General features: G+C 61.7%; 2 protein-coding genes across 2 annotated transcripts; one reads left to right on the top strand and one right to left on the bottom strand.

The window, feature by feature from the left end:
- Nucleotides 1-17,672, top strand: Mapk8ip1 (mitogen-activated protein kinase 8 interacting protein 1; the record flags this gene model as incomplete). Its single annotated transcript, XM_013514037.1, is given in 12 exon segments — nt 1-87; nt 9,909-10,014; nt 11,955-12,254; nt 13,559-13,640; nt 13,933-14,745; nt 14,881-14,956; nt 15,540-15,712; nt 15,981-16,090; nt 16,217-16,333; nt 16,476-16,546; nt 16,629-16,727; nt 16,986-17,672. Coding segments are annotated over 12 exon segments (2,107 nt in total), but the record flags the coding sequence as incomplete, so codon positions are not given.
- Nucleotides 17,673-17,739: 67 nt separating this feature from the next.
- On the bottom strand, nt 17,740-18,429 carry LOC102017781 (chromosome unknown open reading frame, human C11orf94). Its single transcript, XM_005384062.2, has 3 exons — nt 18,268-18,429; nt 18,061-18,125; nt 17,740-17,926 (listed from the first exon to the last, which is right to left on the bottom strand). Exons 1-3 carry the CDS (start codon nt 18,366-18,368, stop codon nt 17,775-17,777), a joined length of 318 nt encoding a protein of 105 aa, XP_005384119.1. The 5' UTR covers nt 18,369-18,429; the 3' UTR covers nt 17,740-17,774.
- Nucleotides 18,430-20,810: the final 2,381 nt, after the last annotated feature.

The following is a 20,810-nucleotide window of genomic DNA, read 5'->3' as shown; positions in this document are numbered from 1 at the left end:
GAGCGGCGGCCTGGGCGGGGGGGCCGCGTCCCCGCCCGCCGCCTCCCCGTTCCTGGGGCTGCACATCGCGTCGCCGCCCAATTTCAGGTGAGCGTCCCTGGCCGCGCGCCCCGCCCTTGTCCCGGCCCGGGCTGCCCCCAGAACCTCGGGGCAGCGGCGTGGCCACCGGTCCCTTCCTAGGACGAGGTGCGTCCTCGCACCCCCGGCCTCGGGTCCGGACTGAGCCGCCGCATGTTCCTGCAGCAGCTGCTCCGCCATTGCACGTCCTGGGGGGCTCTGAGCGGGGGTGGGGTTCGCAGGCCGCCCCCGCCCCGGCGCTGCGGCAGCGGCTGGGGTCCGGATTGCCACCTGCAGTGGTCCTGGCTAGAGATGGCCCCAGATTCCCGGGGTAACAAACAACCCTGGTGCTAGAAGCGGGGAGTCGTGGGCCCCTCTGCAGGTGGGCTGAACAGCGAGGCTGGCGCCGGCGGATCCTCTGTGGACTCGGGCAGTGCCCACCTGGCCAGGTGTGCAGGGCAGGTGTGGACGGCTCAGCCCTACCGGGGAATGCTAGCCAGACGAGGAGGGGGAGTCTGCTAGGAGCAGGCAGGGACATGGGGGGCGTAATTACTCAGGCCCTCTCTCCCGACCCCAATCTGGTGTGAGGGCAGGCGGATTTCAGCCGTGTGAGGGGCAGTGTTGGGGGCAGGGGAGATGGGGACCCCTACCATCACTCCCCCTCCTCCCCACTGGTGAGGAGGGTGTCCCATCTCAGCCCAGGAGAAGGACACAGTGACAAGCCCCATTGTTTCCCCATCTCAGGAGCTGGCACCTTCCCCTCTCCGGGGGCCCCTGCCCCAGCCAGGCCGCAGCTGGGCTCTGGCGTCAGCCCGCCTCTGACCAAGGGCTCGGGCCTCTAGGTGCTCAGGTGGGCAGGGCCCCAGGGCTGTCTAATGGCATCATCAGGCCCAGAGACCTCCCCAGAGTCCTTGAGCCCAGCGGGGAGGACTAGAGGGAGGGGCCTCAGGTGGCAGCCTCGTGACAGCCCCGGGCTCGCCAGGCAGGGCACACACGCCCTGGAAGAATGAGGGGCTGGCTGGGAAGGACCTGGGTTCAGATCCTAGCCAGGCCACTTCATCATTGCACGACCCAGGCCCTGTTTTGTCCTCTCTGGGTCCCATCTGTTAAGTGGGCTAATTAATATTGATTCCTCCCTGGTCAACAAGTGCCAGCCCCCACATGGGCTGAGAGTGGTTCCCAGAGCTGGCTGCACCCACCCCACAGCCTCTGGAGGGTAAGGGAGGTGGAGGGCTTGTCTGAAGACCCCTGGAAAGCCAAGGCTGGAGCTGTGTGTGCTCAGGACCCCGGCCTGCTGCTGGCCCCACGGGCACCTGTGTCCCCTGCCCTCTGGCAGGAGTTGGCACACAGATTCCCCTGAGGAGATGGCCTGAAGCCTTGGTGTGTGTTTGCCAGCCCCGGGCAGGCAGGATGCAAAGGGCAGGAGGCCAGAGGCTGGGGCGTGGGTCAGCCCTGTGGGACGCTGTGGCCCAGCTATGGAGACCAGACCAGCGCGTGGGAAGAATGAGGCTCAGTGTCCCAGGCCCGAGTGCCGCCCTGCCCACTCCAGCTGCCCTTTCTCCCATGCACCTTTCAAAGTCCCTGGCCCAGCTCCAGGCCAGCCTGGGTGGCCATACTGCCCTGTGACTCTGATGGGGCCACCCACTGGCCTCGGTTTCAGTCCTGCCGTCATCCTTAGCTGTGCGCCCTGAGCCTGGTCACTTAACCTCTCTGAGCCTTTGTTTCTTCTTCAAGAAGCTGGCTTTGACCCACCTCAAGGTGACACTCAGGGGAGACGACGAGTGTTGAGTGTCTCAAGGGCCTTGTGGGCACTCATGAATGCATGGCTCAGCTCCCGGGAGGCGACCAGTAGCCCCACTGCTCAGTGCAGTCGTGCTTAATAATGGCATATCCGCATACGGTGTCATTAAGGATAAAATGTTACTCTCCCAGAGGGTACAGAGTGACAGTGGTGATTCCAAATTCTCAGTCACTGGCTGTGGTGGTGCACACCTGTAATCTCAGCACTCGGGAGGCTGAGGCAGGAGGATTGCCATGAGTTCAAAGCCAGCCTGGGCTACATAAGTGAGTTCAAGCTCAGCCTGGACTGCATAGCAAGACCCTGTCTCAGAAAGACAAGAAAAAAAAAATTCTACAAGTTTTGTCAGTGGAGCAGATGTGGACATTCAGTGTAATCCCAGTGCTGGGAAGCTGATCCAGAAGGATTGCAAATTTCCCGGTACCGGAAAAAACAAAACAACAACAACAACAAAAAACAGAAGGATTGCAAGTTCAAGCCAAGCCCAGGCAACTTAACCACTTAGCAAAACCCTGTCTCAAAATTTAAAATATTTTTAAAGGCTGGGGATGTAGTTCAGTGTGAAGAACCTGGGTTCAATCCCCAATACCACAAATAAAATTAAATTTAAATTTCTTTTAATTTTAGAGTTTTCTTTATCACTCCTACCCATAGAAACAGAGCGTTATTATTATCCACACTTTTCAAATGAAGAAACCAAGGTATAGAGAGGTTAGGTGAGTGGCGGAGCTGGGATTTGAACCCAGACAGTCTGATTTCGGAGCTACCTGAGAGAGAGAGACAGAGAGACACAGAGACACACAGAGAGAGAGAGAAAGAAAGAGAAAGAGAGAGAGAGAGCGGTACAGGCCCTGAAGGGTGGGGGTGTCTGTGTTTTGGTACTTGGTTGAAAGAACAATATACCCATGTTTTTTTCTGACTGTAGAAATGTCCCATCCAGTTACTAGTGGCTACTTCAGGGTGTGGAGTGGGGCAAGGGATCTGTGCTTATTTAGATACTCCTGTATTATTTGACTTCTTATTTTTATAATGAGCATGTGTATGTAACTTACAAAAAATAAAAGGAAATTTAAACTTAAAAGGATACATGTTCATTATAAAGAAAACTCTAGAAAAGAGAATTTAGAAATGTTTTCAGTGATAGCTGGACATGGTAGCACATGCTTCTAATCCCAGCACTTGGGAGGCTGAGGCAGGAGGATTACCAGGAGTTTGAGACCAACCTGGGCTACATAGTGAGTTCAAGGCCAACCTGAACTACATAGCGAGGCCCTGTCTCAAAATAAATAAATAAATTAAACATTTTTTTAAAAAAAGAAAAAAATGTACACAATGGCTACATTTCACTGGGTGCGCGGGTGGGTTACGGGAGGGAGCAGGCACATGGCCCCACGTGGGAGGCCCAGCAGGACAAAGGGATGTTTATAGGAAATAAAGTAAGCACCCTGCCCTGGGAGTGCAGAAGCAGTCGCTGTGGAGGAGGGAGACCTCAGAGGTCGACTCAGCGGGGCTGGGTGAGGCTCCGTGTTGGAGCGCTCACTCACGAGTGTGAGGTCCTGGGTTCCATCCCAGCCCTGAGAAACAGAAAAAAAAATTTTTTAAAATAAATAAATAAATAAAACCATAGAAGAGGGGCTGGGGATTTAGCTCAGTGGCACAGTGCCTGCCTGGCAAGCGCAAGGTCGTGAGTTCGATTCCTGGTACCAGAAAAAAACAAAAAAATAAAACCATAGAAGAAAAAAGAAAGCCGTCAGCTCATCCAAACAGCGACCTCTTAGATGGAAGCGAGAACAGGGCAGTGGCTGACCCTGGAACCCATGCAGGAGCAGCTAGGGTGGCCGAGCCCAGGTCAGACCCCGGCGGTTTCCTCCTCCACCCCAGCCGCTCTGTGGGGCCGGGCACTGGCACCTGTGGTTCTTCCCTCCTTCTGCAACGTTTGAGCTTTGCTGAGCTTGCCAGGGTGACACACGGTGGCCAGGTTGTGAGTCTGTCTGTCACACGGGGACAGCGTAGAGGAGACAGATGGACCAGGCCTTACCAGACATGCTGGATGTGACGTCAGGCAGGTCCAAGGCCACCAGACGGAGGGACATCAGCTCAGGCCTTTTGGTGAGCGGGAATCACCAGGAGGAGGAGGAGGGCACAGCAGGGGCAGGACCAGGCTGGAGACCAGGAGGGCGGGCAGGGTGACACCCTGTGTGGCAGAGGGTGGAGGCGGGTCACGCAGGGACTTGTAGGCCACGCTAGGACACAGTGGCATCTTCACCAACAAGCATGCGGGCCCAGGAGGGAATCAGGCAGGTAGTGACAGCCCAGGTGGGTACCCTAGGAAGGTCACTGGCCAGGCTGCCGGTGGGAAGCACAGATGGATGGACAGGAAGTAAGGGTGATCTAGGGGTGGAGTAGCCCCTGGGAAGGGATCTGGCCTGAGGGGCAGTGGGGAGCGCTCCAAGATGGCGGGTCCCTGGGCCCGGGTGTCCTGCGGGGCAGAGGGTCAGCAGGCAGGGTGGTCACCTGCTGAATGTCGGATTGGTGTCCACTAGGGACCCAGCTGGAACAGTCAAGCAGGTGGTTGGTTGGGGTCTGGAGCTCCAGGGAGAGGGTTGGGCTGGGAGTGTCCATGTAGAGAGAGATGGTCCCTATCACCTCAGAGGGGCCTCATTATCCAGGAGGCCTGGACAGGGGAGAGGAAGTGGCCTGACTGAGGAACGCCAGCTTCCCCTGTTCAGCCGCCCATGCTTTGGTGGAGTTGGAGGTGGAGAGGCAGAATGGCCGCCTGGACCCTGGCCCGGTCCTGCTGAGCCCCAGGTGGGCAGCAGGGCTGACCGCCTCCCACGGCCCGAAGTAGCGAGGCAGCAGTTCAGCTTGACAAAGGGTCCTTCAAGTTGTTCTCTGGATTCCTCGAGTGGGCTGCAACCTCTAGCCAGAGGCCCAGAGGTTCCCACACACTGGGTCACCACTGCCACCCTACTCAAGGGTCTCACCCATTCCAGAATGCCATCTTTGTACCCTGCTGCATTCAAAAATCTATAGGAAGCCAGGGATGGAGCTGCACACCTGTAATCCCTGCACCCTGGGAGGCTGAGGCAGGAGGATCGCAAGTTTGAGCTCCACCTGGGCAACTTAGTGACTTAATGAGACTGTCTCCAAACATAAGGGCTGTGGATGTAGCTCAGTGGGAAGGCCCTGGGTTCAATCCGCAGTATCACAAAAGATAAGAAAAAATTTAAAAACCTGTGGATGCTGTCATCAGTAGCTGCCTTCAGGAAACTAACAAAGGAGGCGAGGTGGGCAGTAATTCCTGGATTTGACTGGACTCAGTCAGGAAGAGAACTCCACACACAAGGGACGGAGCCAGCCTGCCCCAGGGTCCAGCCAGCAGTGCGGGGATGAGAGCGCCTGGCTTGGCTCCCCCGGACCCACCTTTCACGTAATCCCACCTTCCCGGAGGCCCAGACATCCAGCCCCAGGCTGGAGCGGAGCCAGGTGGGGACTGAGTGCGAGATTTCCACGGCCAAGGTCTGGGAAGACCAGGCGCACTCGAGTCCATTTGCGTAAAGTGCTTACAGCCGCTTGCCGGGTGCCTGGTGGGGGGTTGCTGGACAAAGCCTTGACCCTGCTGCGATGGCCTCCCTGCACCTCGGGGACACCAGCACTGGTCACGTGACCCATTTGAAAAATTAGTCATCCCACAACTGCCAAGAGGGCCCGAGACAGCCCAGAGTGGGGCGGACCAGCCAGTCCCAGAGGTCCAGGAGCCTGGAGGCGGGAGAGGCAGCTAGGGAGTGAGAGAATCGATACAGGGTGGGGGCCCGAGGCCTTAAGAGCCTTCGGACCACAGGGAGGACCTCTGCCCCTTTCCCCAAGGACCAGGGCAGCGATTGCCGGCTGAGCTGGGGAGGGGAGGACCAGACCAGAACTGCACATTAGATGTTGGCTCGGGTCTGGTTCCCAGTGGAGAGCCCCCTGTGGGGGAGCAGAGGGCCAGCCATGGGTGTCACAGTGACAGATGGGACCCTGGATCACAGGAGCCCTCTGTCATGGGAGATGCATGAGTGCTACACCAGGGACCAAGGTCCCTTTGCGGGCCCTCGGCTCATACCTCCCAGCCCTGATGTGGCCTCCAGTCACCACTCAGCCCCCTTTGGAGGCGAGCCCAGCTCGAGAGATGTGGGCAGGGGCATGGCGTGGCCAGGATGGTGGCGGAGCCCCTGCACAGGCGGGCTGGGTTAATGCGGGAGCGGAGGCCTGGGATGTGTTCATAGACGCCAAAGGTCCAGGCGGGGTCTGGAGACCACACTCGGGCACAGAGCCACCAAATGTTGACAGGGACGGTCGTCCGGCCAGAGCGGACAGCGGGGCCGATGGATGGATCGATCAGCAGTGGCTGCTCTGAAGGAGGCTGCCAGGTGTCCAGGCCCCAGGAGAGGCGCAGCCCAGGAGGCTGCGCGTGGCTCAGGTTTCCAGGAAGAAGGCGGACGAGGCAAGGTCAGGAGGGAGCCTCCTGCTCCCCCTTCCTCTGCTCTCCCATCTTTCCTCCCCCGCCACCCTCGGCCTCCACAGACCGCAGGAACTCTGGGCCTCCTCCACCTCCCGGCCAGGGCCCAGTGCAGGAGGAAGGAATGGGCGGGGTCTTGGGAGAGGAGTGACTGGCAAGGGACTCTGGCCAGTCGCTCTCCTGCCATCCTTGGAGTGACACTGTCACTCCCAGTTGCCCTCTTTAGAAGGGCTTCTGGAAGAACCAGAGGCCCTCCTTATAATGGGAAGCTGAGGCCTGAGGCAGCTCATGTCTGAGCCTTCGTGCTCCTTGTCTGTGGAACAGGGTCCTCGCCCCGGGTCTGGTGAGGACATGTGACAAGCTTGGTGGCCAGGGCAGGGCCGTGGCTTGTAAGTGACCCGGCATTTGCTCTTGGGCCTCCTCTTCCAAGCCTGATAGCAGGGATTGCTCTGCATTCTGCTCAGTGTAGCAGAAGCACCCCAAACAGGACCTGGGTAATGACCCAGGCGTTTAGGCAGCAGAGGGGCTTGGCCCCAAGCGGGAGCCGTCCCTTAGGGTGAATTTCCTGGGTTGGGAGACAGGGGAGCAGGGGTCAAGGGCAGACTGTCCAACCCTGCCCAGCCCCTTCTCATCCTGCCCCATTCCCTTGTCGCTCCCCAAAGGTGACTCAGCCGACTGCCCCACCAGCCCTGTTGTCCCAGGCAGTGGGCATAGGGGCATTGCCGAGGTCAGGATGGTGAGACACTTCCATCCCCGTCCGGGCCAGTCCCTGAGGGCCCAGCTCCAAACCTTCAGATTGAGAGGAGGTGTCCTTCCACCTGCATCTGGCGGGCACATGCTGAGCACCTGGTACCCACAGGGTGCCCTGCCCAGCTCTGCCCCGGGCACATCCGGTTTAGCCTGGAGCCAGGCCAGGGTGGGAGGAGGCCTTGGTCCTGTTGGCTCCACCATGCTGCTCTGCAGCCAAGGAGGTGATGTCTGTCGCCGGGCACGTGGGAGGAGGGCGGGGAGGGCTTCCTGGAGGAAGGAGCTGCATTATGCTGCCTCCACACCCCGGGTTAGGTCCTGGGGAGCCATAGCACCCACCCTTGAAGGCACAGATCAGTAAACAGGTGAAACATAGAGCTGGGGCCTTGAATGACAAGCACAGGAATCTGCCTACTCTTAGTAGAGAACCTTGGAGGGTTTTGAATGGGGTCAGAAGGAATGGTGGGGTTTGTGATAGCTTTGCCCAATAGTGGGGCGGGGTGGGCTGGGGTGGTGCAGCAGGAGAGACTGAGGCAGGCAGGCCGTTGGGGAAGTCTGGGAGGGCGGAGGCAGGAGCTGGAGCGGAGCTGTGTGGTGAGGATACATGATGTGTGCTGGCGTCACAGGCAGAGCAGGGGACATCTGAGGACACCTCTAGGTCAGGTGTGCAGGGGTCCTGCAGCTCCCTGGTGCCGCCTGTGTCCCAGGGGCTCTTCCTGTGCCCCTGGCCTCCCAGTGGCCATCTATCTAGGTCACGCTTACTTAGTGCTGGCTCCTGAGTTCTTGTCCCAGAGCTGAGATGGCGCCTGTCCTGGCCACAGCGAGGAGGGCTATCCCCACACCTTGGTGACCATGCCCTCCTGCCACCTTTGGGGGACCCTGGCTCCTTGGGCTGCAGGTGGGCGGAGGCCTAAGGAGCCCCTTGCCTTGTGGAAATCTCTGTGAAAATCACTCCGCATGACAGGAAGTCCATTACCACCCAGTGTGCTTCCTGCCCTGCTCCGAGGAGTCCAAACGCTGGCTTGCCCTAGGCCTGGTACCTCCTGCACCCTTTGGTCTTCCTTCCTGGGGCCTGCAGGAGGGACGGAGCCCTGCCTGGGGAAGGAGGCTGCCGGGACCCCCCTCCGTCAGTCAGCACCATCTCCGCTGGTTCTGGGCCCACAGACGTCTCCCCGATGCTGTGGGGGCTGAGCGCTGAGCATGCGGCTGTGTGGACAGGGCTCCATTTTGGGGGAATTTTGCAAGCCCCCCCTCCTTCAACCTGCCACCCTGAGTGTGGCGCTGGCCCTTTAAAGCTGATCAGGGGCTGGCTTTGGGGGGAAACAGCCCAGATTTCTGCCATCTGCTTGCAAGCCTGGGCCAGGGAGGAGGGGGGGTCACTGCAGCCCCCAACAGGGGCATTGGAAGGGCAGGTGGAGCCAGTGGCATTGATTGCAGTAACCTGATCCCGCGGGGGAGGTGGCGACAGTGGCGGCCGCAGCGCAGCACGGCGGAGGAAGCACCCTGCAGCTGAGGGCTGGCCGAGCTGGGGCCGGGCGGTGGGCAGCTGCTGCCTCCTCTCCCAACCCATCCATTTTTAATGAGCTCCCCAGGCTTCTGCAGCGGGCAGGACGCAGACAGGCAGGCCCAGGCGGTGCAGGCCGGAGGCCACAGCCCTGCCTGGCCGGAGCCCTGGCCCCCTACCCTGCTGGGCATGAGAGGGCAGCCCTGGGGCCCTGCAGCCCCCAGGCCGGGCTGGGCTCCCCATGCAGCTGGCGCTGAAGATGGATTCGAGCCCAGACAATGACAGCTGGTTGGAGGACCGGTGGGAGCACTGGTAGGGGCTGGGGCCGGCTGGGGGCAGCGGGAGGAGTCCGGAGCGCTCCTGTGAGCTCAGGTCCCTCTTTGGTGTGACTGAGGTGAGAGACGGTGTGGCCCTCCGGGGAGCCGGCGCTGCCTCCCCCTCTCCCAGGTGACCTTGGCGGATGGGTTCCTTCGCTCCGTCCCAGTCTCCTGGTCTTAGGGAAAAGGCTCCAGTGTTCCCCGCAGCTTCCCCGATGTCCCACTTGCACCAAGCCAGGCAAAGGGGGTCAGGGTTAGAGGGAGCGGTGTGGGGATGCCGGCGCCCCGGGGCCAGCCTGGCCCTGCACTCCGAGGCGGGTGCACAGAGCTGCTCTGGGGCACTCTTGGGGCCGGTCAGGACTCCTCCCGCCCCAGCCTAGGGCCTTCCTGACCCCATCGGTGCAGTCTCCTGCTCCTGGCCCTGTCACTGGGCAAGAAGACTTGGTGGTTGAAACCAAGAACATAGCAGGAGACATCGTTTCCCTGGAATTGACTGGACATTCCCACGCCGACAGCAGATGGCCCTTCACTCAGTCCCAGGATCGCGGGCGGGGTGGAGCGCATGGGGCAGCTCTCCGAGGCTGCTGTGTCCTCTGCCAACACTTCGGGTCTTGTTACTGTGAACTGCGCCGAGCCCCCTAGTTCAAGGCCCCCTTTGGTCTCAACTCTGCATCCTTCGTGGGCAAACTGGCCTTGGCAGGAGGCATTTCTGTGGCAGAGCCGAGGCTCTGACCGCGGGACCTTCCAGGCACTGCCTCCAGGTTGGCAGCAGGATGGGACAACTCCAAGCTGGGAGGATCTGGAGGACCTGGGGCTTTTGGCAGGAGCCCCAAATTCCTTCCCTGCCATTGGTGCAGATGGACGGAACCCCGTCGTCTGTGTTCTGCGACCTGTCTTCCCGAGGCTGCCCCTCGGAAGGTGACAGGGAGATGCCAGTGGGCTTGGCAGTGGCCCTGGGTTATAGCTCTGGGTTTCTGTCCCCACCAGGCTCACCCATGACATCAGCCTGGAGGAGTTTGAGGATGAAGACCTCTCAGAGATCACCGATGAGTGTGGCATCAGCCTGCAATGCAAAGACACCCTGTCCCTACGGGTAAGCGCTGGCTCCCGGGAGTCCCTGAGTAGGGTGGCAGGATGGGTAGGGACAGGACGGCATCCCGTTGTCCCCAATTAGCTTTCAGATCGGCATAGCACCCTGAGTAAGTGAAGTGACAGGTGGGAAACATCCACTGTGATGCTTGGCGCCTCTTGGGTGCTTGATCAGAATTTATTTTTTAAAATTGTGTTTATGGGCCAGGGATATAGCCCAGCGGCACAGCGCCTGCGTGGCAAGCTCAAGGCTGTGAGTTCGATTCCCAGTACCCCCCTCCCAAAAAAATTGTGTTTATTTCTTTGCCAGGGCTAAGGCAGATGGCAGCTCCTTCACTGAGCCAGAAGCAGAGAGGCAGAAGGTCTTGAGGTCTAGGACAGTGGCAAGGGAGGCCAGAGTTAAGGACAGAGCGTCCCTGGCTGAGGGCCGGAGGCAGCGCAGGGTGGGGTCCCACGGAATCTGCAATGCGCTGGGGCAGGAGGAAAGAGCCGAGCGCTGCTGGAGGAACGCTCACATTGCCAGCACCACTGTGCCAAACTACCCGCCCCACTCAGCCTCCCCAGCCTTCTCTGACCCCGGCGGCCAGGGGTTGGCCCAGGACTGCTGCTGCTTTGGGCCCCGTTGCTTTGCTTCTTCCTTCTCTGAAGAGCCAAGTGCTGCCATGGGAGGTCCCGAGCAGCTGGGGAGTCTAGGTCAGATGGGGATTTCCATTGCATCTTTTCAGAACAGAAAGCAGGAGCCGGCCAGCCAGGAGGGAAGGTAAACTGAGGGGCTAGGGTTTAGTGGGAGGGCTAGATGTGGTGCTGGGGGAGCTGCAGTGAGAGTCCGGGAGGGGATGCTGGCTCCGTGTTGACCTTCTGCTCCCACCGGAGCTTCTGGCAGCTCTGCTGGCAAGAGGAAACCAAGGGTTGACAGTAATGTACGCCAGTCGCAGTCGTCCACCCTCTGGCCAGAGCAGGGAGGGATGGAGGTGGAGGCCACTTATTCTGGTTTCGGGACTCTGGCATGGCTTCTCGGAGGTCATACCCCTGTTCTGGACTCCAGTCCCCTCTCTCCCCCAGTATGCGCAAGCAAAGCCCCAAGAAGGGCCCTGAGATAGAGCTAGCTAAGGATGCGCCTCCGTGGGGCCTCCGGCAAGCTCCGGGGCGCCTTTGCCAGGGCAGTGTCCTCACGCCTCTGGGAAGGTGGAAAGCGGAAGTGCTGTAGCCGATCAGCGAGCGGTGAGGGAGGGAAGGGTCAGAGGATCTGTCCAAGGTGCCAGGGACTTGGGGGCAGAGCTGGAACCAGCAAGGGGCTTGGGACTCAAGGCTGGGTTAGCTGAGGGAAAGTCTCCGTGAGCTGAGGCGAGCACCCAGGGGAGGGCGAGGACGCCACGGCCTAGGTTCCAGGTGCCCCTCCCTCCTCGTCCCTCTTCCGGTCGCTGTCAACCCTCGCGTCCGCACTGCGTCCTTCGCACGGTCTTCCTCGCCTGTCTGAGACCCAGTTTTCCCTATTTTCCTCACGGTCTCCTTCAAACACTAATCGTAACTCCCACCCCCATCCCTTGTGGGGCTCGAACGCCTAGGCGACCCCTACGTCCCCATGGCAACAGCGGTGATTTCACTCCGGGCTCGGCTTACAACCCGGGTGAGGTCACTGGCCGTTGTCAAGGGAACGGGAGAGTGCAAGGAGTCAGGAGAGGGGCCTCTTGGTGGGGACAGGAGCGCTGTGGGCTGTCCAAGGCGCCGACTGGCGTGGGGAGGGGGCGGTCTCAGCTTTCTCGCTGGGGGTGGGCGGAGAGGCTGTTTTCTCCCCGCGGCTCTTGCACGGTTTCTTCTGATCCCCCTTCGGGCTGGGTGAGAATGGACTCGCCCGGGGTGGGCGGTGCTTAGCGACCTAGGCCCCGCCCCTCTTGGCGCGGCCCCGCCCCCTGACGCCGCTCTGTCCGCGCCGCGGCCGCGCAGCCCCCGCGCGCTGGGCTGCTGTCTGCGGGTGGCGGCGGCGGCGGCGCGGGGAGCCGGCTGCAGGCGGAGATGCTGCAGATGGACCTGATCGACGCGGCGGGGGACACTCCCGGCGCCGAGGATGACGAGGAGGACGACGAGTTGCGCGCGGCACGGCGGCCGGGAGCAGGACCGCCCGAGACCGAGTCTGGCCAGGAGCCCGCCCCCCGCATCCAGAGCCAGGGCCCGGGCAGCGGCGACACGTACCGGCCCAAGCGGCCCACCACGCTCAACCTCTTCCCGCAGGTGCCGCGGTCTCAGGTGCGGAGGGGTCGGGGGCGGGCTGGGGGCTGCGGGAAGTGTCTCCGCGGCCGGTGCGCCAGACACAGGGCTTCGGCCCTGGAGATGGGGCTCTGGAGCCTTGGGAAGCGGGGGCAATGAAGGGGCTGGCAGGGACGAGGAAGAAACGAGCAAGGAGAGGTCGGGCGTCCAGAGAACAGGGCTTTGAGCGTTCTTCGGAAGGAGTTCGGGATCTCTGGCAAGGACGGGGTTTCCCTCTGGTGATGGGGCTCCTGGTGAGGGCTGGAGCAAAGGGCAGCTGAGGGGTGGTCCTGCAGCCGGGGGAGGTGGGCCGCGCAGGGGCAGCAGGCAGCCTGGAAGCCGGGCAGCTGGGAATTCCAGAAGGCAGAGGCGAGGAGGGGGATGGAACTGCTTGGCTGAATTGGGGACCTAGGGCCCCCGGCCGGTGGCTGGATGCCAAGCGGCGTTGAATACTGTGGTGAAGCCGTTGAATACTGTGGTGAAGCCGGCTGTGGCCCTTTGTCTTGCAGGCCCAGTCTGGGGAGGTACAGAGGCCTCCAGGGAGGTGGGGCTGCTGGGGATGGTGTAGGACTGCAGGGAGAGGATTGGTCCCTTTCCCAGATTCCTGGCATGGCTTTCTGCAGCCCAGCTCGTGAATGTGAGGGCTTGCAAGAGTGTTCCCAGCTGAGGGAGCCCAAGTCATGCGCGGGGAGTCTTGTCGGTGGGCAGGGGTCCCAGGGGTCTGGGAATGTGGCACTGGAGGGAAGGCTGCGGGGACTACTTGTCACTCCCCAGTCATGTGTGGCTGGGCGTGGGGTGTGGTATGGAGTCATCACTTGGATTCATTCTAGTCCCCAGTCCTGCTGCTGGGGAGAGAGACTTCTTTAGGTGTTGTTCAGCCTCTGTCAGAGTATCACTGGCCCTTCCTGGGCCGCAGCTTCCTGAGCTCCAGGGCAGGGAGTTCCGGGTCCTCCCCTGGGCTGGACTTGAGCATTTTACTTGTAAACCACTGATGCCTGGGACTGTGGGTCCATCTGTCCTGAGGGCTCCTGCTACCCTCTCACCACACAGCCTGGCCAGCACCATCCTTGCCAAGGCTCACAAGTGTGTCCTGAGGGCTGGCCAACCGCCCTAACCCAGGAAGGAGGTGTGACCTGCCACTCTCCCACCTGCTCCTGGAGGCTTGGGAGTGAGGCCCCGGGCCAGTGGAAGTGGGTGGGTGAGGCTCAGGGCCTAGGGATGGCCTGATGGGGGCAGGGCCAGGGCCTCCCTGTGCCGGGCACTGCTGGCCGCATCTTCACAAGGGCCTTTTGTCCCCTACACAGGACACGCTGAATAATAATTCTCTCGGCAAAAAGCACAGTTGGCAGGATCGGGTGTCTCGATCGTCCTCACCCCTCAAGACAGGTGAGCCAGGACCCTTCTCCTCCCTGAGCTGCACCTCTGCCTGCCCTGCTCAGGGCCTGGTGCTCAGAGCAGACCCTGCGGCCTCCACTTGCCCAGCAGAGGTCAGGTACCCAGCACCTGGCACCAACCCAGCTAGGGCTGAGGGCAGCTGCTGTGAGCGAGTTGCCCAGTCCCTACCCAGGGCATCGCCCGAAGGCCTTGCTTGGCCTCTGGGTGGACACACCAAGTGAGGGGAGGTCACTGGGAGACGTGCTGGGAACACCTGCCTCACTCTGACCTGCCTGCCCTCCAGGGGAGCAGACACCACCCCATGAACACATCTGCCTGAGCGATGAGCTGCCGCCCCAGGGCAGCCCCGCCCCCACCAAGGACCGTGGCACCTCCACCGACAGCCCTTGTCGCCGCAGCGCTGCCACCCAGATGGCACCTCTGGGTGCCGCCCCTGCTGCCACCCCTGGAGGCCTGGGCCACTCCCATCGGGACCGAATCCACTACCAGGCAGATGTGCGGCTGGAGGCCACAGAGGAGATCTACCTGACACCAGTGCAGAGGCCTGCGGACCCTGCTGAGCCTGCCTCGGCCTTCCTGCCTCCCGCGGAGAGCCGCATGTCCGTCAGCTCCGATCCTGACCCTGCCGCCTACCCCTCCGCAGCGGGCCGGCCCCATCCCTCTATCAGCGAAGAGGATGAGGGCTTCGACTGCCTGTCATCCCCGGAGCGGGCCGATCCACCAGGTGGAGGGTGGCGAGCGAGCCTGGGGGAGCCACCCCCACCCCCACGGGCCTCGCTGAGCTCGGACACCAGCGCCCTGTCCTACGACTCGGTCAAGTACACGCTGGTGGTGGACGAGCATGCCCAGCTGGAGCTCGTGAGCCTGCGGCCGTGCTTTGGAGACTACAGCGACGAGAGCGACTCAGCCACTGTCTACGACAACTGCGCGTCGGCCTCCTCGCCCTACGAGTCGGCCATTGGGGAGGAGTACGAGGAGGCCCCCCGGCCCCGGCCCCCCGCTTGCCTCTCAGAGGACTCCACGCCCGACGAGCCTGACGTCCACTTCTCCAAGAAATTCCTGAATGTCTTCATGAGCGGCCGCTCGCGCTCCTCCAGTGAGTCTTGAGGGGCGCGGTGGGGGAGCCAGCGGGGTGGGGGCGTCCTGGAGCCCTGACTGCTCACCAAGTCGTCTGTACCCAGCCTGGGCCCCGGCCGGGCCACCCTCCTGCAGCCCCGTCCGCTCCCTGCAGGTGCCGAGTCCTTCGGGCTGTTCTCCTGTGTCATCAACGGGGAGGAGCAGGAGCAAACCCACCGGGCCATATTCAGGTGAGGGCCGCCCTGCCTGCTGCTGCCATGGCCACCCCTGCCATGGGCGCCCACTCGGTCCCCAGGACAGTGCTCACCCTCTGAACTCAGAGCAGGGGGCCCGAGTGCTGGGCTGTCCTGAGGAAACCAAGACCATGGCAAAGTTCCCTGTGCACAAGGGATGCCTGTCCTCACCCAAAACCCACACCCCTCTCTGATCTAATCCAGGCTTAGCACTTGTGTCCCATGACCTGCAATTTATCAGGACCTCTGCTCACTCTTTTGACCAGTAGACTGCCAGGCGACAGGTGTGTGTCTGACACTGGCCTTCCAGGAGCTGACACTGTGACAGGCACACCTGGTGCACACCTGTAATCCCAGCTTTGCACACCTAGTGGTGCACACCTGTAATCCCAGCACTCAGGAGGCTGAGGCAGGAGGAGCTCTGTGAGTTTGAGGCCAGCCTGAACTACATAGTGAAACACTGTTTCAAAACAAACAAAAAACCCCCAATGTGTATTAAACTTAGGATGCCACTGTGGCTGGGGGGGTCTGGCTGGAAAAATCCTGGTGAGGAACCCCGATGTGTCCTTATTGGGGACAGGTTTGTGCCTCGACATGAAGACGAACTGGAACTAGAGGTGGATGACCCCCTCCTGGTGGAGCTGCAGGCTGAGGACTATTGGTACGAGGCCTACAACATGCGCACCGGTGCCCGCGGGGTCTTTCCTGCCTACTACGCCATCGAGGTCACCAAGGAGCCTGAGCACATGGCAGGTAGTGTCCTTCCCCTCCTGGGACCACCAGCCCCCGCCCTGGCCCCCACCCTGCCGCCAAGTGAACCTGTACCCCAGATCCGGGCCAAATAGGGAGAGGCTGATGAGGTGAATTCAGGTTGTTTCCCAAGGAGAAAAGTTGGGACCTCTGGGGGTTGTGGCGCCCTCTGTGGGCAGTGTCACCTGCACTCCTTGCCCGCTGTCCTTTGCTGGGTCCTGGGCCCCTCCAGTCAGCTGCACCAGCCGCTCACTTGATGCTTATTTTCCAGCTCTGGCCAAAAACAGTGACTGGGTGGATCAGTTCCGGGTGAAGTTCTTGGGCTCCGTGCAGGTTCCCTATCACAAGGGCAATGATGTCCTCTGTGCTGCTATGCAAAAGGTACGCCCGTGGCCACGCTGTCTTGGGGACAAGGAGGCAGGGCTCTAAGGCAGTATGAGCCTTAGGACCCAGGCCAGGGACGGGAGGAGAGACAGCACCTGACGTGTCTGTACCCGTTGCCTGCAGATCGCCACCACTCGCCGGCTCACCGTGCACTTTAACCCGCCCTCCAGCTGTGTCCTGGAGATCAGCGTGAGGGGTGTGAAGATCGGCGTCAAGGCCGATGACCCCCAGGAGGCCAAGGTGGCGTCCCCCGCCCTGCCTCCCTGCGGCCCCAGCCCACCATTAAGCCTGCCCCGGCAGGTCCCCTTCCCGCTGCGGGGGTGGGCATCCCCTTCCCGCTGCGCTGGTGACCACCCTCTTGCCTCTCTTCTCCCTCTTCTAGGGGAATAAATGTAGCCACTTTTTCCAGCTAAAAAACATCTCTTTCTGTGGATACCATCCAAAGAACAACAAGTAAGTGGAGAGACGGGGCATCGGGTGCGGCCGGAGGGGGGCTCTCCGGCTCCCAGGCCCACAGCCGCCTGTCTTCCCATAGGTACTTTGGGTTCATCACCAAGCACCCTGCTGACCACCGGTTTGCCTGCCACGTCTTTGTGTCTGAAGACTCCACCAAAGCCCTGGCAGAATCCGTGGGGTACGTGTGTGTCTGGCCTGGGCCCCCAAGAGCCACCCCAGGCATAGGCCACCGCCCAACCCCCAAGCTCTGGAAACCCCCAGGGCTTCAGACCCGCGTGGAAGCTGGGTGGGGCAGGGGGCTGAGGGGTGGTTTCCAAGCTTATTGGCTGCTGGTCTGTTCTTCACTCGCCGCCTCCCTCGGGGGATGCAGGCCTCAGGGGACAGAGCCCAGCATTCCCAGGGGCCTGCCGCCCCTCACCTGCGCCCTGCCTTGCAGGCGCGCATTCCAGCAGTTCTACAAGCAGTTTGTGGAGTACACCTGCCCCACCGAGGACATCTACCTGGAGTAGCGGCCACCCGCCCTCCACGCCCCCAGACCATGCAGGACAGCAGCTGTGGACAGGACCTGTGCGGCTAGGGAGGGACACGGCCCCCACCAGAGGATGGGAAGTCGGGGCGGGGGTGCCAGGAGAGCGGCCTGGTCTGTTGTAACAGAATTGTAACATACGGCTCAGATCCATCCATGGAGGACAGAGCGGGCTGCCTGGGGACAGGAGGGGCAGGGCTGGGGCTGCTGCCTTCTGGTCGCAAAGGGTGTCCCTCCTGGGGACAGAGGCGCTGCTCTGCCCTGGGCCTTACTTCCCCTGCCGGGGCCCTGGCTCCTGCCTTGACAAAGCCCACGCCACCTGCAAGTGCCCGCTGTCCCCCGTCCCCAGCCCCTCCCAGAGCCCTGAGCTCAGGCCGAGCCCGGCCACCTCCCAAGGACGTTCCAGGGCGGAAATGGCAGAGGGCGGAGGTGAAGTCGCTGCTCTCCGTCCGCGCTGAGGGGCTGTGGGCGGCTCGCACCTCCGGCCCTGGCACGCGGGCCCCGCCAGGGAGAGGCGGCCTCTGACTGGCCTCGGCCAGCCCCACCATGGTCCTGTCACCCTGGCCACGTCTATTAAAGTGCCATTTCCTGTCTGGACCACCGTGCCTGTGTGTGCACGCGGCCGCCCTGGCGCCGCCTCCGTCACATCCAGGAAAGCCTGAGCCTCTGCCGACAGAACATAGCTTTATGCAGGTTCCCTCAGCCACCTTCGGGGGCGTCCTCGCCCTCGTAGTAATAGTCGGCCACGTCCGGCCCGTCCCACTTGCGCGGCTGGGCCTGGGAGAGGAGGGGCCGCGGCCCTCGCCATCCGGGGTGCGTGAGTCTGGGGTGCCTCGGTCGGATCCCGTAGTCTGAAGTGGGATGGGGGGATGGTTTGGGACAGGGCTTGAATGGAGGCTGCCCGGACTGGGACGCGCAGGGCTGGCCCTGGGCCTCTGGGGCACCCCTCCGCTGTGGGAAGGGGCGGGGACAGGAGGAATCCTACCATCCACCAGGTCAGACAGTGGCTGCGACAGTTCCAGGAAGTCTGGAAATTCCTCAAGAACAGGCCTACGGGAGAGGTTGGGGTGCTCAGCCTGGCCCTGGCGGCCGTTGCCATCTCCTGAGTAGGGTTGGCCCAGGGCAGGACTCAGCACTCCCCAAACCCTGGAACCCTGGCCAGACTCCTCTCCCAGGAGGGCAGGGGCGGCACCTCAGGGGCTGGGGGTGCAGGACCCTAGCTGCCAGGATGAGGTACAAGAGGAGGCTAGGCCTGGCCCTGGGGTACAGAGCCCCCAGGATGGCGGGCACCATCTCCGACACGGGCTGCTCAGGTTCCGCCTGCCCAGCTCCACTGTGGCTCGGAACCTGCTGCCGACCCCCAGGCCGCCTCACAAAGGGCACTGTTCCAGGGCTGATGGAGGCAGGAAGGTGGGTGCTATGTTTCACAGCCTGGGCTGGAAGGCGCCAAAGCAAAACTTGTCCTGGCATCAGTGCCCAGGGCGAAGGACACAGGTCTTGTGGTCACATCTCAGCTCAAGTCCTGACCTTGCCTCTTGCTGGCCTCCCTTCCCTTTCCTTTGAGGGAAGTGGACACATGCAGTTGGCCCTCAATGGAAGAGACTGGCGGCCCCCAACTCACACCCCTACCTTCCCCACAGCCTCTCCCGCCACCCCGCAGGCCCAGGGAGGTCCTGGCAGCTGAGATACCACTGTGGGCTGTCTGTTAAGTTGCCCAGTCTGGCCTTGAACTTGCAACCCTCCTGCCTCAGCCTCCTCAATGGCTGGCATATGCTGTCATGGTCTGAGCCACTTACTAACACGATGCAAACCTGCTGGCCTCTGCATCACGTAAGCTGTCAAACCCAGCTCCAGCTCTCTTCCCCATCTTTGGTGTCAGAACCCAGGGCTACAGCTTTGAGAACGCTGTTGCTGGTCCCCGAGGCCTGAGGGGAGGCCCCTCGGTCCCCACCTCAGCACCTGGTCCCAGTGTCCCTCAAGCGCAGGTGTGTGCCCTTCGCCTGCACCCTCTGCCACACACCAACTCCCGCACCACTCCTCCCTTTTGTCCCAGAGACAGCGCATCCCCCCCGAACTGCCTCAGCATCAGGGCTACCGGGAGGAAGCACCCTGAATTCCAAGACCTCATACTTCTGCACACAGCCTAACTCCAAAGCCCTTCTGCTCCTCACCTCCTGGGGCTGCCGTTTGCCCCCATCCACTGGGTCCCCTAGGACCTCCCTGCTCCCAGACACTACCTTGTTTGGCCTCTCCTGGGGTTACAGGTTGGTCTTTGGCCAGGGGTCAAAGCTCTTGTCCTCTCCCCTGCCCACCACACTCCCCTCCCCACTGTGAACCGCAGAGCAGCGCCGGGTCCCCTTGCCGCCTCCCATCCAGCCCCGCCTCTCGTGGCCTCACATCTGCTTCTGCCCACAACCCCCATCCCCGTCCCCCTACAACAGTGCTTCATTCATGTGGTGCCACACCCGTGCCATTCCGCACAGCCTCCTCCACCCATCAAAAATCTGTTGCCCATGGCCGCCTGTGGTGATGTAGGCCTGTACTTCCAATGCTCTGGGAGGCTGAGGCAGGAAAATCACAAGTTGTAACTTAGTGATTTAGGCCCTGGCTCAAAATAAAACAAATGACTCGGGATATGGCTCAGCGGAGAGAGCCTATGTTCAATCCCAGTACTGCAAAAACAAACATGGGCTGGGCTGTGACTGCGTTGTGCCTGGCTCAGGCAAAGCCTGGCCTCGTCCTAGGGTAACAGCAACAAAACTGTTAAAAGAGTTGGGGCTGGGGATTTAGCTCAGCGGCACAGCGCCTGACTGGCAAGCGCAAGGTCGTGAGTTTGATTCCAGTACCGGAAAAAAAAAAAAAACCAACTGTTAAGAGCTGTAACCACTCACACAGGGCCCTCCCCAAGCCAGGCACTGTCACCAAGGACCCAGTGCGGTCTCCTCCATGCAAAGTGGTGCTGGAGGGCAGGAACCTCGCCCTTTGCCTTCCTGAGCGCGCCGCCTCTGGCACAACCTGCTACGAGCCAGTGCCCAGGATCGCTTGCTCAAGTAAGCCAAGTGTCACGGAGCTGAGCTAATGGGGACAGGTGGTGCTTTCCACACGTTCAACCTCACTGCAGGCCCAGGTGGCTCCCTGGAGACACAGGGGAGCTGTGCCAGGATGAGGGCACCTCAGAGGTGGTGGAGCCTGGAGAGCCAGCAGGACCTGGGTGCAGACGGAGCTCTCTAGCATCTGAGGGGCTATGTGGCCTGGGACCCGCAGAAGCGTTGCTTTTTCCCAGGCAGGGACACAGAGCTGGTGCCAAGGGTGGGCGGCTCAGCCCTCTCCTGTCCACAGCGGCTGGCCTGGCTCCAGACCTGGCCAGAGCTGGCGAGGCGAGTGTGGGAACCCCACCTCAGCCACCCTGAACTCGGGTTTCTCTTTGAGCCTCGGCTCCTACTCCTGACCCTGCACCAGCCCGGTGCTGGCCACTGGCCGCTAGCCAACATCCATTCCAGGGTGGTCAGGGCTTGGGGCGGTGAGGCCTCGGCCGCAAGGCATGCAGGGAGTCATCAGGCATGTCTGCTGCAGTTGGTCTGTCTCCACCCAGGGCAGTGAGAGAAGGGGCTGTTGCAGCTTCCTGTGGCTCCCAGAACCCAAAGCTGCTGAGGTTTCTTGGCTGGTGACAGAGCCGGCGGTGAGGGCCTGGCTGGCGGGGAGCCCCTGGGCGCTGGGCACGGAGAGGCTGCAGGC

The sequence above is a fragment of the Chinchilla lanigera genome, unplaced genomic scaffold, assembly GCF_000276665.1.
Source record: "Chinchilla lanigera isolate Chin_1 unplaced genomic scaffold, ChiLan1.0 scaffold00021, whole genome shotgun sequence".
Classification (NCBI taxonomy): domain Eukaryota; kingdom Metazoa; phylum Chordata; class Mammalia; order Rodentia; family Chinchillidae; genus Chinchilla; species Chinchilla lanigera.
The sequence above is the reverse complement of the archived record's forward strand: the minus strand, read 5'-3'. Positions and strand labels throughout refer to the sequence as shown.

What these genes read in the sequence shown, in the direction of transcription:
- LOC102017781 (XM_005384062.2), bottom strand. Translation starts at nt 18,368, where the DNA reads ATGGTGCCCGCCATCCTGGGGGCTCTGTACCCCAGGGCCAGGCCTAGC. An exon ending in CTGCACCCCCAGCCCCTGAG is followed by an intron (nt 18,126 to 18,267) that starts GTGCCGCCCCTG and finishes CCTCTCCCGTAG; the next exon opens with GCCTGTTCTTGAGGAATTTC. An exon ending in ACTGTCTGACCTGGTGGATG is followed by an intron (nt 17,927 to 18,060) that starts GTAGGATTCCTC and finishes ATCCCACTTCAG; the next exon opens with ACTACGGGATCCGACCGAGG.